The following is an 18,623-nucleotide window of genomic DNA, read 5'->3' as shown; positions in this document are numbered from 1 at the left end:
CTTAGAGAGACAATAAGTGTGTGTTCTGAAAGCCTATTTCATACATTGCTAACACAAAAAACATTGCTAGTGACAACTGTCAACAAAAACATATTCTAAGAACCAGCACACAGATAAAGACATCCACAGACACATATAAAAGAAACAGAAGACAAAGCGACAAAGATGCAGGAGGTGCAGTTACCTTCGGTTTTCTGTTCTCCAAAGGCTGTTTCCAAAGGAGGCCCAAATAAGGCTGTGGTGTCCTCAGAGACTGGTGTTTCTTGACTGCTGCAATAGATGAAGAACAATATAAGAGAAGTAGTTTTACAGTAAGTAAGTAAGAAATGTTACACAGTACATATCATCTCACTGCAACTTGTATCATCTGATAAGGATTTTATTTACATTATAGCATATCTTCAATCTTTATCACAATCACACCAAATCTTTATATAATGTATGTAAATTATGAAGATTCAGCTGTGCTCAAAATAGCATGGACTCTGAGGGTAATGCTGCAACAGCATGTATACAGTGATGTAAAGACTGCGCAGGAACAACTAATGCAGACATTTAACTAAATACAACATCAGGGGACTGACAGTATAGGTTGTTTGACTGTTAACTGATCTTACAATAAGATTTTTACAATCACATTTCAAAAAAATCACCCTTGTTTATTATTTGTTTGCCTTATTTAGCCACTGATCTTTTGACAGGTAACATGTGGCATGAAAGAGAGGGATGACATGCACCAAAGATTCCCTGGGACTAAAACTGGAGATGTTACAGTTACAAGTATGCAAGAATTGATTTCAGTTTTCTTGCGAGTATCCACACCTGACTAGTGCGCATCTGTATCATGGCTGTTGAACCAACTGCACTAGACAGACAGTAAACATAGACACATGCAGACACAAGAAACAAGCATTCAAACAAACCACAAAAAGCCAGATCTTGAGGAATAAATATGAAAACAACTATAAACTGTACACACTGTATTTTAAGCATTCATACCGGAAGAACGTGATTAAGTTCCCACGGCATGTAGAGCATCACAGGGTTGTTGGGCAGATAAACAATGACAGCTCTGCAGATTCACTGAATGTACTAAGCCAGCAAAATAAACAATTTTTGTCTCAGACTGTCCTCTAACTTGTATCTAAATTATAGTTAGCTTTAAATGTAGGGATAAATCTTTATAAAGTCAACAATTACAAGGACATTGTTTATCTATTATGTTAAAAACACAAGGTTACAGTATGTACTTATTTCAAAAACATTGCTTTTGGTAATAAGTATTAGAATTTGACCTGAAGCCTGAAGTTTTAAAAAGACTTTTAAAGATTTTTAAAATGTATTGATGTTGAAACCATGCACAGATAACCCAAAAGTGACTCCACATCCCAGTTTGGGTCCCAGCTCAATAAAACCAAGCTTGAAAGCGTCAGCAGATGTTAGAAAACACTGAGTTCATACGAAGTTAACAGAGACAAACAAGAGCTACAATTGGATGCAGGTGACATCTGAGTAAGAAAATGAAAACCATAAAAGTGGGAAGTGATGCAATTTATGCAGATTTTAACCGACTGACAGGTGGATCAAGCTGTTGGGTTTACTGGAATGATAATCTCCCAGTTCATTTGACCATAAAAGAATATATCATGGTGACATTTAAAAGTCAAAATAGGAAAATTTAAGCTTCAAAAATGAAAAATATCATCCAGCTTCTGATTGCTACACATAAATCATAAATCATTACCACCTCCCTTCAGCAGAAGGAATGAGCATAAACTAGCTACTTACAGCACCTTAACATTAAGTGGCAGTAGCTTGTCCTCAGCCTTGTTGGGGAACAGTGAAGTACATACCTGGGGGGTTGTGGTGCTGGAGCTGGTGCGGGGGCCACAGTGGGTACAGTAGGGACGACACGTCTCGGTCTGGCAATCTCTTCACCTGGAACCACAAATTACATTTGTTTACTGCATACCACTCTTACATCACTTTCTTCTAGTTCACTGTAATTAAAAGTGAGTCTGGCAAAAGGTGCAACAAGATTAATACTTACTGGAGGTGTTCCTTTTCAAACCCTGTAACACGAAAAAAGAAATGACAGTAAAATGTAAAAACCCAAACACAGAAAAACTCAGAATGTCAAAAGCAAAGGCTTCAAGTGTAAAAGATAATTAGTCACCAACGTGTAAGAAAATGCACAAAGAACATCAATTAATTGTATTTTTCTGTCAGGCTACTAAAATGTACATCCCACATTGCCCCATCAATTTACATCACTGACAAATGTAAAATGTCAATGCTCTCAAACAGAAATGCTGTGTGGTTTAAACACAACAATTATGTAAGATGTAAAGTAGTGAAGGTCAGAAGACTAACTTCAGCCTCAGGCTGACTTAATCTGATGAGACCAGTAGAACTTCCTGATCAGGAAGTTACTACACAGGAGGAGGGATCCCTAAAACAGACACACTTCCTATCATGAAAGATTATACTGAAACTGAAAATACCACTTCCATGCTATAGCTAAATACTGCAGAAAAGGCGTTAACTACACCTTGTGATATTCATACTATTTGCAAATCCTGGAGGTAAAATCACAAATTCTGATGTGGACGACCAGTGGTCACTTTGATGGCACTGTAACTGGCATCATAATTTGAAGACTTATTCCAAATTGAATGAATTCACTGAACATTCATTTAACTATGGCACAGAGAGTGGTAACATAAGAATCACCTCGACAGCTTTATCAGATGGTAACAGCAAAAATTGTGCTTAGCAATACAGTTTAGATTGAGAGCATGATGTTTTTCCATTTAATAACTCCAAAATCTAATAACAATAACACTGTTAGTATTGCATAAGCCAGAAAATGGCAACTTTAACTTGAACTGCTGCTGCAGTGAGCTAACTGTGCTGTGAACTGTGGTTTGGGGGTCAAAGCGGGAAATACTGCAACACTTTAAGAGCAAGTCACCCTTGTTACTGTACTAGAGAAAGTGTAAGACTGATAAAGTTAAAGTGTAAGAGTGTTAAAAGAGAAATTAATTTTGTTGTTAGAGAGGCATAGCACAACAACATTGCTTCTCTAGCTGTATCTTAAACACCAGTGTGTTTGTGATTGCATGTATGAATTCACCATGAGCAGGACACAAGAGGCCAAGACAGGCAGAGTGGGCAGATAAGGATAGAGAAGGAAAGGAGGGGAGGAGACAGGAACAGACGAGAAGATACGATGGGGAGTGACTGAAGTAAGACATCAAAGGGTCCAGCTGTCAAAAGTGCAAATTTTCTCCCTCTTCAGAGAGGAAACATGAAGCCAATTAAGATGAAAAACAAGTTCACAAGCTCACTAGTGATCTTGAGAATCTTGAGGAATTTTTTAATTTTTTTAATTTGTACAGTTCTTTATTTATACGTTTAAATATTTGCGTCAAGACAAATTAGCAAATAAGTTTGACCCATCAATTCAGCCACTGAACCCATCTAAGTACTTTCTCTTTTATTCAACTGACCCCGTGGACAAGGTGAGTAGAAAAAGGAAGACAAGAAGCCATGTGATATTTAGCCTGACCCCGGGGACACAGAAGCGAAGGAAACTTACCGGGCTACGTCTCTGTGACCAGCAAAAAGGAAGAGAGAAGAGATACCTGGTCAGAGAGTGACAAATCAGTAAAGCAGACATCATACATTCTATCTACTATCAGAAGATGACAGCAGGAGGAGGAAGAAATTTGGCCTGGCTGGTCAGATTTGGAGATGATGTTGATAACATAAATAGAGAGAGGACGTCCTTGTGCTCATTTGTTTTAGGTTTTTTTGAGAAATATTTTGTGCAGTTTAAGGAATTTTGAGAATAAATGCAAATCCCTCAATAAGTCCTATATAATTATGCAAGAATCAGAGCTAATTCACATTGATCTGCGTGTCTGTTTTACATCTCCATCTTCTGTTGCTAAGGAGAATTCAGTAGCAATTCAGCACCTCCAGATAAATGAGGATATTTGCCTGAATCATCTGTGAATCTGCTGTGACTGGATATATCCTGCAAAGCTGCTTCAGTCACTTAACCTCATTTTCATCTTCCACTGTTCATCACCATCCCTTTTCTTTTTTTTTTTGTCTTAAAAACGGTATTAATTTTGCCATCTAATCCTTTGAGTTTCCTGCCATTTTCCCTTGTGTTGTCTCCCACCTGCCCCCTTTGGTCTCTTTAATTTCTGCTGAAATCTCTCCACCTGCCTACGTCACGTCCTCCTCGCATCAACCCTCTCTCCCTCTCCATCCCTCACTCTTGTGCTTGTTCCAGTTGTGCAGTGAGCCATGAGTGATTAAAGTGATGCAACAGGGGGGTGGGACATGCCGGAAAGGATTCATTTCATTGGATACATTGGTGCAGGACAAAGCCCAACACATTCTGTCATGGCCACTCACTGTCACCCCTCTGTATGTAAACAGGAAATAAAAAGGGAAGCGTTTAGACTCAAACTGTGACTTTTTAGCTTTTGTCAGTGACAATCATTGATCTTAGTTCTGTACAAACATGCTAATGTTTTCTCCTATATTTATTATAGACCATGAAACCGTTGTATACATATTTGATATATCCATTTAATATATTTGAAATCTGAAAATGTAAATAAAGTAGAACAATATTTTTTTTTGTTTCATTTTGAAATTAAATATTGCAACATTGGTCATCGCTGGTTTTTGGTGCTAGGGTGATACATCATTTTGCAGTTGTGGCAGTTTGAGGTCCACAGTGGGCTGTGAAGTGATTGACTTTGCCTGAGGGGACTTGACTAGACTGTGGCTGGCTACATTGATGGCAGATATTATGAAATAAGAAGAATCTATCATAAAAGTAAGATGTTTATCTTCCATATGAAGGATTTCTAGTCATAATGGTGGTGGACAATATAGGAATAAAATATGACGTAAGACGTCTTTTTTTTAGTTCTTACATTTTACTCCATCCCTGACCTTTTCCTCGATTCCTCTACTCCTTGTAGACCTTGTTATTTGGACTGAGGAACTTGAAGCTCAAGACTCCAGAACCAATTAAAATCAGATTTAAGACGTCTTAGTCAGCGGAAATAACTTAAAAGAAAGCACTCATGTACTCCAAGTACCTTGGAAAACAAATCTGTGCGTGCCATAAAAATGCTGAACAGTCACACACATGCACATGATTCTGCCTACATATAACATCACAAAAAGAAACACGCACACCAAAATGGGAATCACGTGATATCAGCCCATTTGCCCAATAAATGCTGGGCCAATAAAAAAATCCTAGTTATTACCCACTGGCTTGATATCTTGCGTCATATCTACACAGCCTATTTCCAGTTAACACTGAGCAGATTTTATGCACAAATGCGTGTTTAAGAAATTCTGCATTGCAAAGGAATTCACAAGTTCACAATCAAAAACATCAAATATATATTAACACAACAGCATGCAAAGCAAAGGCTTACCGGACTCCTCTACAAAAGTTTGCATCATTAAAGGCAGCAAAAGAACAAGAGATAAAAAAGCAGAGTTTCGAGTAGTTAGAAGATTGGAGAGGAAACTATACTAACACTGGGGATGCAAAGCAAAGCGTTCGTGTACAATGTAGGCAGTCATCAGCATCAACTACATCAGTAATACATACAGATAAAGCTGCTATAGTACTATGCTACTTCACTGCATTCAGTCAATCATTCATCCTTCCACCAACACATTACCCACTACTCCTCCTTATACGATGAAGACACTGCGTCCTGGCTGAGGTTTTAAGAGAAATCTGTCAAACTCTATCATCATGTCCCTCTCACAAGCTTGTGTACATATGAATAATTCATGCAAAACACACCAAATTAAGTTCATTCATGCCAACCTCAGTATCTAGATGTATGAAGTATAATACTTGGTATTTATTTCAGGTCTCTCACAGCTGGGTTAAGAGCTTGTCAATTTAATGTCATATTTAAAGGCAAAAAAAAAAAAAAAGAGACTCTCAGTTATTAGTCTTATTGACCTCAATGATATTCAAGTGGCTGTGGGCTGTTGTCAAGTAAGAGTTTTGTTTTTGAAAACAGGAGAAAGTCATAAATGTTTTAGTTTGCGGAAAAAGTTTTACTGGAACAGTTCAGGGAAAAGGAATAACTAGAAAGAAGTGAAAAGAAGTAAAGTGTTTGCTTTTGGAGGCCTGTTAACATTTGGCCCCTCTTCCTCTTTTCATCAGACCATTTTATTGTCAGTCCATAGCCAAGGTTACCTCGAGTTGCCAGGGACAGGGAGTGACTGTGTGACTCATGTAATTTCTGTGTGAGGGGAAAGCTGGAGTTGTTGTATTTTGTCCAGACAAACGTGATGCGAATTTGAATCGGTGGAAGTGAGGATGGCCATGTCGTAATCACCTCAGACCAGTAATTCTAGTGTCATGATCTTGCATAACGTTCAGGTGACTTGACTGCATTATATGAATTCCTCAGATGCTAGTGAAAACTTATTTCAGATCACTGGTCCTGATCTAACAATAAATAAAATCCCCCATACATCCATCACAACTAAAAGAAAACACAATACATGACTCTACGCTGCCATTTTGGCTAGGTCTATTTTGTAAAAGAGATAACATCTCAAAGACTTCCTGGTTTATTTAACGGGGACAATGTATAAAGCAATAAACACTGCTGTAAATATGCATGAGTTAGCCAAAAGGCCAAAAAAAACAACCAAAAACAGCTATTGATATAACCCCGAAACTGAATCAGTTACACACAATACACTAATACTCTGTCATACACTAAAACAGAAATATATATAGCTGATTTATTGATTAGTCCATCAACAGAAAATCAATCAGCAACCATTTTGATTATCAACAGAGCAACCATAACGAAACAAATGATGACAAAACAACCAATGTCTCCCTATATCTTTACACACGAGCATATAAGCATTAACAGCATGAAAAGACCTTCACACCTGATCAGGTTAACAGAGTCAGTGGGTAAACACACTGAGGCTGGACTGAATTATTAAGGCCCGAAGCTCATATTTCCACAAACAATCCCAATGTACAGCAGACTGACACACAGGTTTCATTGTGCCCACTTTCCTACCTGAATTATTCAAGTTGGACACCCAGGCTACCTGTCCTCACTGGGGAATGTAGAAATGATGGGTGGGAACTGGAAAGTCAGGGGAAGCCAAAGCCTGCTTTGAGTCCCCGCTGCTAATTACAGGCTGTTTAAAGGGGATGTGTGCTTGAGTTTGGACTCATCAGCTGAACTGCATTACTTCAAATAAGAGCTTCACAACGTGCTATTTAGCAGCGGAACGTCGTCAGATGGTTTCTGTTGTGGTTGGACATCTGCGTCGTGTTAAATGACACCGAACTAATCGAGTTGCTGAAAACACTCAAGCACACACGCATCACATATTATCTATATGGATTTCTCACCATCATATAATCACCTGACGTTAATTATAATGAGGTCTAGGATTGTGATTGTAAAGGATAGGAGTCAAATCAGAAACATTACTTAATGTTGAATAGTGGCTTGTTAAAACAAATGAGTTCTGTTATTATGTACAAACTCAAGAAAATTAAATCAGTAATCCAATCAAGATATCTCATCAATAGTTAAAAGAAAACAATGGGATAACATAGAATATACTGTACACTGTGGAGACATACACACAACATTATACACTGTATCTCAAAGGTAAAAAAATCTTCAGTATATGAGACACTCAGACAATGTGAGCAACACATGCACAACCAGATCTGTGCACAAGTATCTATCTACTTTTACATTTTAAAAGGCAGTTAAAGTTGCCCTGTGGAGCTTTTGTGCAAATAAACAAGACTTGTTATTCACCAAAATATATACATAGTGTGTGCCCTGAGGTCTAAAAGAGTTGAATGCATTTCCTTCCTCTTAAAACATTTGCAAAGCCAATTTTAAAGTATTTTAAATCTTGCATTGTTTACATCCATGTTTACTAGCTTGCAGCCTTCCTTTTCTCTGCCATTGCCGGCTAATTGCTGTGTGTCTTGGTACATTAAAGCCACCTGTAGGTCACTGGAATAGTGTGAATCCATAAGCTGGACTGTATCGCGTCACCTGTTGGCACGTGTGTCCTTGTGCGTGTGTACAGGACAAAATTAAGTCTATAGCACTACTAGAGGTCACAATCTCCACAAGGTACCTTTAAAGAGGATGAAGACGAGAAGCGGGAGTGATTCGCACATGCACTTTATAAGCATCTAACCACTAATACACCGCCCTCCATTAAAAATCCAGCAGTAAGAGGGCAGTGAAAGCTGTCAAAGCTACTCACCAGAGGAGACGGGGACAGAGCTATGTTGCCAATGGAGGCTTTGAGCTCATCAAACGAGGGAACCGCCACCACACGATCAGCCGGCAGCGGCTTGATCTTGATTTTAAATTTTTTCCTGTGGTCCTCCTCTTCTTCCGACTCATCAGAGGAGAAGAAGTGGGGCTTCTTTTCGCAAGGTGGGAGCACAGTGTCAAGGAAAACAACATTCAATTCCTTAAACAGTCAATATTGTTTGACCAATACAATTGATATTATAAAAGGGACCTATATGATTGTTGTCAGGTCTGCCAGGTCTCTGTCAGATTTGTGTCCTTGGTGAAATTTGCGTTAAAACCTTGGTGACTTTCTTTAAATCTCTACTTAAAATTAATTTCTATTAAACTTGTGTTTCTGCAGTAGAAGATGAATCATCATATTTCTACCCTCATTTACCCTTGTATGTTTTTAATTAACATGGTCCATTGTTGTGGTTCAAGCTATTTAATTTTGCAATGTTCCAATTATTGTCTCACTGCTTTAGAAACAAAAATTAAATCCAGACATAAGACTAAACACTATTATGTATGAATTCTGGTGAAAGACTGGTACAAATAGAGACCTTGGAAGTATTACTGATGAATTGTCACAGAGAAGAAAACAGAGCATCACCTCTGCTTAATACAAGCTGACAACAAATCAGTGTATTGATTAGAGTGATATTTCCAACATTCACATAGAGGTTATTGGACCATTCTCACAACTCAATGCAACTTCCTGTTAACGTCTGCTGCGTCGATGACCCATTCTTCCGTGACACCGATTTGTGCTGTGCCTTATTAACTTCATTTATATCTTTGTTAATTGGATGTTGGTACACAGCTGACGTACTTTATCATCATTGTATCGTCAAGTGGTCTTTTTTGTGTAGATTTCTCTCTAAAACACCAGGAGGCATTTTTGCCACATAAAAAGTTCTTTATGTAGAGCTTGATGCAACTGCGTTAAAATGTGCTTTATCATTTCATTATATAGATTTATTTCGGCTAATTTGGCAGCCACAGCAGAATTTGAGAAGGGTGGAGGCCCCATCCCCTGTGACTGATTGTTACCTCACAAACTGATCTCCTTTCAATATGCACAAATATAACAAATCCTCCGCTAACATCATGAAAGCAAAGCAATTTTAGTAAGCCAACCTAACTTGGCAGATGATAATTAATTCTATCAAATGACAAATCAAGCAGTGTTAAGGATATCTCCCTCTTCTGACTCCTCATCAGGTCTGATGCTGTAGCCCTCATCATCCACCTCAGGACAGTTCTGAAACACAGAGAGTGAGTCAATGTAGATCTCTTTAAATGCTTGTATGATGTTATAAGCAACACTTTGTGATGTTAATTGGATGATGATCTACTGCTGACAGTGAACCAGCAGTTGGTAAAGAGTAGCGTAGGTTCATAAAGCTCCAGCTAAAGTTCCCACTGACATACAGTATTCAGATAAATAACACTCTAGTCATAACAAATTCTTCCTGCTTAATGAGACGTCACCAAAAGCATATTGACAAAGTCATAATCTAGATCTAAAATGTAAGCAATGCAATGTCACAGATGATAATAGTTTAACCCACAGCCTGTCCTCACAAGAAAAACGAAAGTATAGGTCTAAAATTCAGGCTGGCAAAAACGACCTATAGTTACTGAAACATTTTTTTTAAAAACCATAACGTTGTGGTGTTTACTGTTGCATTGACGACAAAGGTTGCATAACTTTAAGGAAGTATAAACCATGTTTCAAGTGATAATTTTAACCCAGACCATGATCTTTCCCCAACCCTAACCAAGTGGTTTTTGTGCCTAAACCTAATCAGACCTTAAACACAGGATTATCACACTATAAAACATCGTTATTTTTTAACCGTGATTTGTAACAATTTTGGAAAGCGGCATATATGTGGTCGGGTCCCCATCTGTCCTGTAGAGGGCGCTGAAAACACTCTTATATGTCGTTTTGGAAGTCAGTGGAAATAGACCTATTCTGTCATTTCAGTATGAGAATGTGTTGAAACCCATCGAGTAGATTTACTATGTAAAGTCTCTTTAAATATGCTATATGTACAAACTTGTCAATGACACATTGATTTTACTATAATATTGATCAATACTATACTGGAGGCTCAGTCCATGCAGATAAAAACAAAGCAACAAGATTAGCTGTTGTTGAATGTGCTGAATGACCACATCAAAACTGTTTTAAAAAATAAAAAAATGTAAATAAGGGTTTTTACTTACATATCTGTCCCAGTCAATATCTCCATAGAAGCCATTGGGGGTCCCATTGGTCTTCTTCTGAGACTGAGAAGAGAAAAATGGTTCAATAAAAACCCCACCAGACGCTGAAGATACAGTAGTACATACATTCTGCATGTGCACTTGCACTCTGGATGCCATATCATGTCAAATTGCCCCACATTCCCCTAATTTACTCTAACAGGCACTGCTTTGCTTTCTTTCTGGTTGGCAGCTCCTAATGTGGTCAAATTAAATACCATTTTAGAAACATTTAGCTTGTTTTCTGCAAACATAAATTAAACTCCACGTGGTTACTAATGGTCTATAATGATGATTATTTTTATGCTGCAAATATTCCAAACAGTGCTGTAAAATATTTCAAGCTTTAGTTCTCTTCAAACTACCCCAGGGGAATATACTGTTTATTGTTTTTTTCCAAAACCTTCTCAGAGAGCGTGCTAATGAAAAGATAGTGGACAGCTAACCAGTCTAAGCTCTACATACTACACTATTCTAGAGATAAGTCTACTTCAAGGACTAGAGCTAAGTTCAGTACCGATTCAACCTCTTGGGGTTCCTGGCAAGTGAAAAGAACACAGAAAATAAAGTGTGATGATTATTTAACTCGTTGTTGTTGAAATTCACTGAAGTGGCTTATATACAGCACAGTATCAGTCAAAAGTTTGGACACACTTTCTCAAGGGAATAGGAAAGTGTTCCCAAACTTTTGGTACTGTTGGAAATTCTGGTATTTTTCAACCTACACCCTATTTTTCCATCATTTTAGGTCTAAGTGACTAATGGGGAGAAAAACTTTTGTAATTGGTCCAGTACTGCCCGCGAAAACGGACTGCAAAGTTCTTGTTTTTGCTACTGACAGGCTCAGATTGTTATTATGAGTGTCTGACAACAGAAGTAAACATGGGAACTAGCCACCTGTAAGTGCATAGGGATCTATACCCTGGACAGCTTGCTGGCTTACCGCACCACCTACATATTCATCTGCACAGTTTGTTTACATGTATGAGGCTGATTTTCACCACAGTTAGACTGTAAGGAAACCAAAAAAAACAAGTGTAATGATGGATTATCCCTTTGACTATTGTGAGGATGATTGTGAGTCATTTTACTGTGACTGGCTAACTATTTATTTGAGCCAGAGTACACAGAGAGGAGCTAAAACAACCGAAAGAGGAAAAACAAGGGATGGAGGCAGAAAGGCAACAGGCCTGTCAGGAAAGACGACGTGCAATAACGGTTACCTCGGACAAACTGCTAGTGTTCCTGTAGCCACTGCTCTCTTGACGAGCGAAGAAGAAAACTTTTCCTGCAGAGTGGTACCTGTTGTTGCCAGACTCGGAAAATCTCGATGTATCCACGGATGAGAGTATAATCCCAGCTGTCTAACTAATACAAATGGATTTACAGTGTTTATCAACACTGTCGTCCTGGAGACTGTTTCACCTCCACAGAATCAACTGGATGAAAAGAGCGAGGCCGGTTGGTACAAACGTTCAGCTCCACACGGTAAGAAAAATGTGATTTCAGCATGTAACTGTGTGTGGAATCACAGTATGTAAAGTCAACCACATATTCATCCACGCATGCCGGTTCGTTTATATGTATGAGGCTGACTTTCATTGTGGTTGGACTGTAAGGAAACTAAAAAGTTAGCCTTAATGCCGCTACAGGTGGCTAGTTCCTGTGTTTACTTTCATCGTCAGACACGTATAATAGCAACCTGAGCCTGTCAGTGGCAAAAACCAGCACTTTTAGTGGAAATACTTTTACAGGTGAAATTACCCCCAAGGATTACACTGCAGCCTGTTTTGCGGTCAATACTGGACCAATTCCAAAAAATGTTTTCCTCATTAGTCACTTAGACCCAAAATGATGGTAAACTAGGGTCCAGGTTGGAAAATACTAGAATTTAGTACCTCACAGCCATCAAATGCGATTTCCTCCAGTAATAACGCACTGCATTCGTAGACTGAACAGTAATTTACAAATGAATGAATTGGATGATATACATTAAATATTTTCTGTTACTTACACCTCCCTCTCTGTCTGGAGACCCCCTGTGAGATATGAAAGTAGAGGAGAGAAGAAAACAGAATTTGAAAATCACTTAACATGTAAGCTCCTCATTTTGAAATTGAGTGCTTTGCTAATTAGTCAAACCGAAATATTTAAAAAGAGGCATTCAAGGAAAACCTTTTCACACAACCATACTCACACACTTATTCGCGCTTAAATCACACTCCCACAGACATCACAGCACCACAAAACATTTAGAGTAAATCTACAGTGTCTCATGCACAGTTACAAATTGGCTAAACCCTCCTGGAAAATTATCACACAAAGAAAGATTCAGCAGGCTGACAAAGTCCTTCATAATTGATCTAATTGAGTCAATTTTTGATCGTACTATATTTGTATAATTTCAGAACATTACTGTCAAGATATGACAGACATAACACCAGCTGTATGCAAACAATGGCATGTACTGGATATATTAACTATGCCTCTTATTTTATAGATCCATAATAATAATAATGTCATATAGGCAGTTTAGTACAATACAGAAAATATAATATACCTCCTTGGCTTATACAGTGGCTGCTGGCCTCTAAGATTGTGCGAAGTTAATGGAAACAGGAGTCTAACCTCTCTTGACAAGAACTGTACCTCATACTAATCCTGTAATTGTTCTTACTTTATTCTAATCCTTTTATTCTGCTGTAATGTATATGCACGACCTGCTGGCATTTACCAATTTTTCTTCATAAAATATTAAACCAATTCAGAGGTTTCAGCAGCTGTCTGCTCCATTTCTGAGCACCATTGTAAATATTCTCAGCAGTGGAACGACTAATACGCTCTGTGTTGGATCATACAGTACAGCAGGAAGGAGGAACAGGACTTACGTGGAGTCATTGTCCTTCTCTTTCTTCCGTATCCCAAAGGCCTTCCTGGTACGTTTTTTCAATCCTGAGAAGAAAGAAAAGGTAAATAGTGAGTTATTGCATGAAAAGACACCAAAGACAAGACTAAAAGGTGAGGTTTGTGGGTGTGTTAAAGGGTACTTGGGGTCAACTGTCCAGCATCTATCAAACACAGGACATTAAAGGCAAGGTTTTTATGTATTATTGAGTGACCTGTTGCAGTGGTGTGAAGGGATACACTTTCTCAGAACTAACTGTGTTCATGGTCAGTGCAGATGGACCAAGGCATTATTTTTAGATAAGAAAATCCATTAGCACCATCAAAATCAATGTGCTGAGCATTTAACAGGAAGAATTTAGATTGGCATGGAGCACAGAAGACCCTCTACAGTACTACAGTCACGCGGTTGGTAATATGCAAAACTTCAATCCATTATGCTACCAACAGCATGAGAGTGCACTGATGTATCAAGTAGCCAGATGATTGCCAGCTTGGATCTCACTTTAACAAAAATTTAGTTGAAAATTCAACAAGTCCCACTCTCCCTGTTCCCCAAAATCTTCATGTCACTGTGTGGTCTTGAACAATACATTAGATTTCCAGCTGCTCTAACGGAGCTGCTCACTAACCAGCAATATAAAACTATGATTGTGCCTTAAAAGCAACTAGTGTGAGAGTATGTGCACAAACATTACTTCTATTCCTACTGTTAAACAAAGTCAATTATTGGCCTTAAGTAAACAAGCAGATTCCAAATACAAACTCTGGACCTAGACACAGACACTACATTTTCTCCTGTCAACAAACTGAAAATTCAGTTCCACCACAGATTTGCAGATATGGCTCGGTTGTTCTAGTTTTTCTAGCTTTCCACATCGCCTTTGTCAACAACAACAACTCCAGGTCAGGTTTCATGAAAACATAACTCTGGACAGCATTAAAAAAACAGCAATTTCCAGCAAATGGTTTACACAAAATCAGCTCAAACAGCAGGTTCTGTAAGTTCATTACATTATAGTGTTATATTTTACACCATAACATATTTTACACATGGCAGCTATAACCAGGCTAGAGGAAGTTCAGCACTACATAACGTTAAAATCTGCATTACAACAGAATTTTAAAGTCCTTTCCTATTTGTTTGTTTTTTATTTTATTGGGTTGTTCTTTGTGAATATTATTTTTGCAAAATTAAAGGATATTCACTGAATTACTGCTTAATTTTTTAACTATTTCTGCCCCCTTTTAATTTCTCTTTTCATTCCATTCAGAAATTGATTGGAATAACAATATCCAATCAAATCTTGCCCTATTCCCTCTGAGGAAGTTCAACCACAATACATCTTGAATTTATTCCACTTCTCCAATAGAATTTTTATTTTTTATTTTAACTATTGCCATGTACAACTACGCTGAATAACCTAATCACAAACGCCCCTGGCTCATTCTTACCCAAGATGAAAGTCCAGTTGTCCCCCTCCATTTCCTCTCTGATAATTCCTTGACTCTCATTCTTCCTCGTCCTTGTCTGGTTGTGAACTCATCACATAATCTGACCAACCTATCTCTTCCTCATACCACATGCAGACACACACCGAGCCCTAAAGCAGGAACCTGATGCTACCTTTCTCTAACACACACACAAAGACACGCACACAAACACACACACACAAGGTATCACAATCGTGTTCTTGATCTGTGCCTTGGACTCAAATTCAACACCAGTGACTCTACTCATGAATTAAAGACAAATGTCATCATTGTAGCAAAGTAATAAAATACACGGCCATGTGTGTGCGTGCTCTGTGTGTACGTCTAAAAATAAAGATACTATGATTGTCACTTTGATTACCTAAAAAGTTTCACATGAGGGTGCTGCATCAAATAAGAGTCCATAAAGAGCAACATACCTATACCTGTGTACGTGCATGGAAAGTGTGTATGGTCTGTTTTCTTTTTTTTTCCCTTGGTTTGATATTCCTTTACTACACTAACATTTACACCAGCGTGTCTGAGGCCTAAATGGGAAATCGATCCAGAAAGTTCTGCTGGCCATGAAGAGTCTCATCCAGAAATACCCTCTAATTGATCCGGCTAACGTATTTGGCCTTGCATCCTATGAATGGCCACTGTCACAGCTCACATAAATGTCCCACCGCAGAGGAAAAGGCACATTCACAAGCACATACAGTATACACAACGGCTTGTCTTTGCACAGTCAAACAGTCCACAAAAGTACGTACTCACGTCTGCATACACATTTGTTGCAGCGTATGCAAAGACATGCACGCACATTAAGACACGGGGCTTGGTGAATATTCATGGACACTAGGTGATCAGGTGTAAGGCGGCAGCGCATGCTTCGTTAAAAGCTACCAAAGTCATGACTCAGAGGGAGAGGGACAAAAATAAAGCCAAAGTGTAAAGCATACAAAAATAATGTGTGATAGCTTTGGTTTTATGATGAAAGATGAAAGGCAAAAACTCTGGTGTATATTTTTCTTCATACAATACCAACATATCAGCTTGCAAATTATCCAGTGTCAGTGTTCATGGTACTGAGCAATTCAGAGTTTGGAGTAGAGTGGAAAATTAATAACTGGTAGCCTTGAGAAAGGAAGTCAACCATTAAAAATACATGTTTTTTTTTTGATAAGGACAATATTTTTGTAAGGAGACTGCTGAAAATATCATACGGCTTGTGTGGGTGCCTGTGAGTGTATGTGTTGTTTGCTGTTAGCTCATTCTGAAAATTTGCAATCTTGTGCACACACACTGTACACAGACACGTCCTCTCCATAATTGTGATTAAGTTTTATTTTTCCCCCAAAATACTGGAAGCTTCATTTCAGACATGCCAGACTGAAGATTTCTTCTTTCATTCTTTGGCTCGACAGTTTCCCTCCTACAGATCTCGGCGAGGCATCTGTCGGAGAGCGTCTCAGTATGAGGACGCAGTGTGCTCTCTCAGCGCGTAGCTTAATGGAGGGAGGGAGCTTTGATTGTTCCTTCTACAAAGTCATCGACTGACAGAGCGTTCTCCTCTGCCGCTCCTTTTACTCCACGGAGTCCGATTTAATCTCGTCTGGATCAACCCTAAAAGTGTTTTAATTTGGCGTCTAGCTGAAACTCAACACTTCAGTCACAGCTTTTGCAGTTTCATTTGGGATCTCTGAGTCAATTCTCTCTCTTGCTTCTTCAAATCTTATGTTTATTTATTGATTTCATCCCTGATGCCATTAAGAAGCAAACTCTTGCCGCTGTCGTGGCCCAGTTACAGTAAGTGCTACCTAGCTTCTTCTTTTATCCCTTTAGGCACCATCAAGGCATACAAACTTGCACTTTTTTTTTTTTAATTCTGAGTTTTGGCTGTTCTTAAACTGCACTTTCATTTCAGCAGGTTGTATTTAATCCAATTTGTCAGACTCACATTTGTTTACACGGCCATCTCGTTTCAGGCTAAAGTTCATGTCATCAGTACCTTACATTTCTGTCCCCTCTCTTGGCCTCTTCTCTTTTTCTTCCTTTGAGGTTGTTTCCCTCTCTTGTAAATTCAGCATTGCCCCCGAGTAACATCCGACAGGTTTACAGCTGTGCTAATGAAAGACTATTTTGTGTGCACATGGCAGCTGTACCCAGGCTAGAGAAAGATAGTGTGCTCAGCACTACATTACATTAAAATCTGCATTATTACTACTCTAAATCTTATTTTTGCTGTAATTTCCTCCTGTCTTTATTTAATTAATTTTGTTTTATTTAATTTTATTGGGTTGTTCTTTGTGAATTTTTTTTGGGGGAAATTAAAATACAAAAACAACCCCTGGCAGATTGTTAAAAAAAAGGTAAAACAGGCATAGCTTTACAGTGGAGAGCAGCATATGTAGACCCAGCATGCTGCCCTTTTGCCTGATGGCATATATGCTCTTTATATATGCACTTTTATGTATAGAAGGTAGGGCTACAGATTTTTATCAGGTGAAGAGGGTGGAATTACATCACACAAAGGATTATAATTATAATTAACCAGAGTAATACAGCTTAAATCCTCAGATCAAAGATTTAAAATTGTGATCCCTCTTGATACAAACAACCAACACACAGACACACACAGCAGAACAGATACTTGATGCAATAAATGACAATTCCATATTTGGACTAAAGACAAGACCTAAATCTGACTGGATGACGCTGATGTGACAGAATACATGAACGCATGTGGCAGGGGTTAATTGACGGAGCGGGAAATAACAGGGCGTGCGGTACACGCTGTTTAATGACTTAATGGCTTCCGTTCAGAAGGATGCTAGTACAAGTGCAAACGTAATTAGTGGTCTCTTCTCAAGACACAGTAATGTAATTCTAAGAGAAGCCAAAGGACAGGACACTGCCAATCCTAAAAATTTACAAGACAACTGAAGGGTAGCAGTGCACTGACCGGCGCCATTCCAAAGTTATGTTATTCTGGGAGACACCTACTGAAACAACACACACATTTCTATCTAGTGTGTCAGTGGGATAGTAATTTCTAAAAAAATACTTTCCAAAAAAATATTTCTATGGTCTCTGAAAAGAGTTTAGATTCTAGAGTTCAGGCTAATCTTGGACAAGTGGGATGCTAACTTTAGAAAAGGTCCCAAGAAGAAAAACACTCAGGCGGAGGAACACCACCCAGAACAGCAGAGAGAGTGTTATTATTATTACACTCTCTCAGCTCTGAGAGGTCCACCCTTCAACCTACGTGAAGTGGTTGGCACTGACACCGGCTTCAATAAAAAGAGCCACCTTAAAAACACTGAAATTATACCTTTCTCCCATTATTAAATAGAGTGCAGGTGCACAAGAGCTCTTTTCAAGGTTTTACCATCAGATTTACACCTGGGAGTTGTCCTGTAAAAACACACGTCACACACTACACGTCACTAGCTTATAACAGATGGAGATTCAGGGCAGAACAATACTCGTTCAATTTCTGGAAATCTTTCCAGAGAGGAAGCTTGAGCAAATTCACCTAGAAAACATGCCAAGTGATGTTGAACTTTAGTGTTCCTATGTGGGAGCATGGGGTTCATA

The 18,623-nt window shown here is 38.6% G+C and overlaps 1 protein-coding gene across 9 annotated transcripts in view; it reads right to left on the bottom strand.

Annotated features, from left to right (window-relative positions):
- sgip1a (SH3GL interacting endocytic adaptor 1a) overlaps positions 1 to 18,623 on the bottom strand; it is an 84,301-nt gene that overhangs the window by 19,517 nt on the left and 46,161 nt on the right. For 7 of the 9 annotated variants that reach the window (XM_042416298.1, XM_042416303.1, XM_042416296.1 and 4 more), the window contains 9 exons: positions 13,535 to 13,598; positions 12,661 to 12,685; positions 10,608 to 10,670; positions 9,573 to 9,636; positions 8,338 to 8,513; positions 3,602 to 3,613; positions 2,051 to 2,072; positions 1,854 to 1,938; positions 185 to 270 (listed from right to left, as the gene is read on the bottom strand). In XM_042416298.1, the coding sequence (XP_042272232.1) occupies positions 185 to 270; positions 1,854 to 1,938; positions 2,051 to 2,072; positions 3,602 to 3,613; positions 8,338 to 8,513; positions 9,573 to 9,636; positions 10,608 to 10,670; positions 12,661 to 12,685; positions 13,535 to 13,598 (597 nt within the window). The remainder of the gene's footprint in view (positions 1 to 184; positions 271 to 1,853; positions 1,939 to 2,050; positions 2,073 to 3,601; positions 3,614 to 8,337; positions 8,514 to 9,572; positions 9,637 to 10,607; positions 10,671 to 12,660; positions 12,686 to 13,534; positions 13,599 to 18,623) is intronic. The other 2 variants (XM_042416299.1, XM_042416300.1) reach the window with 2 other exon arrangements.

This window comes from Thunnus maccoyii, chromosome 7 (genome assembly GCF_910596095.1).
Source record: "Thunnus maccoyii chromosome 7, fThuMac1.1, whole genome shotgun sequence".
In the NCBI taxonomy this organism is placed as follows: Eukaryota; Metazoa; Chordata; class Actinopteri; order Scombriformes; family Scombridae; genus Thunnus; species Thunnus maccoyii.
Note: the sequence above shows the minus strand (reverse complement) of the source record. Positions and strands in the feature narration are given on the sequence as shown.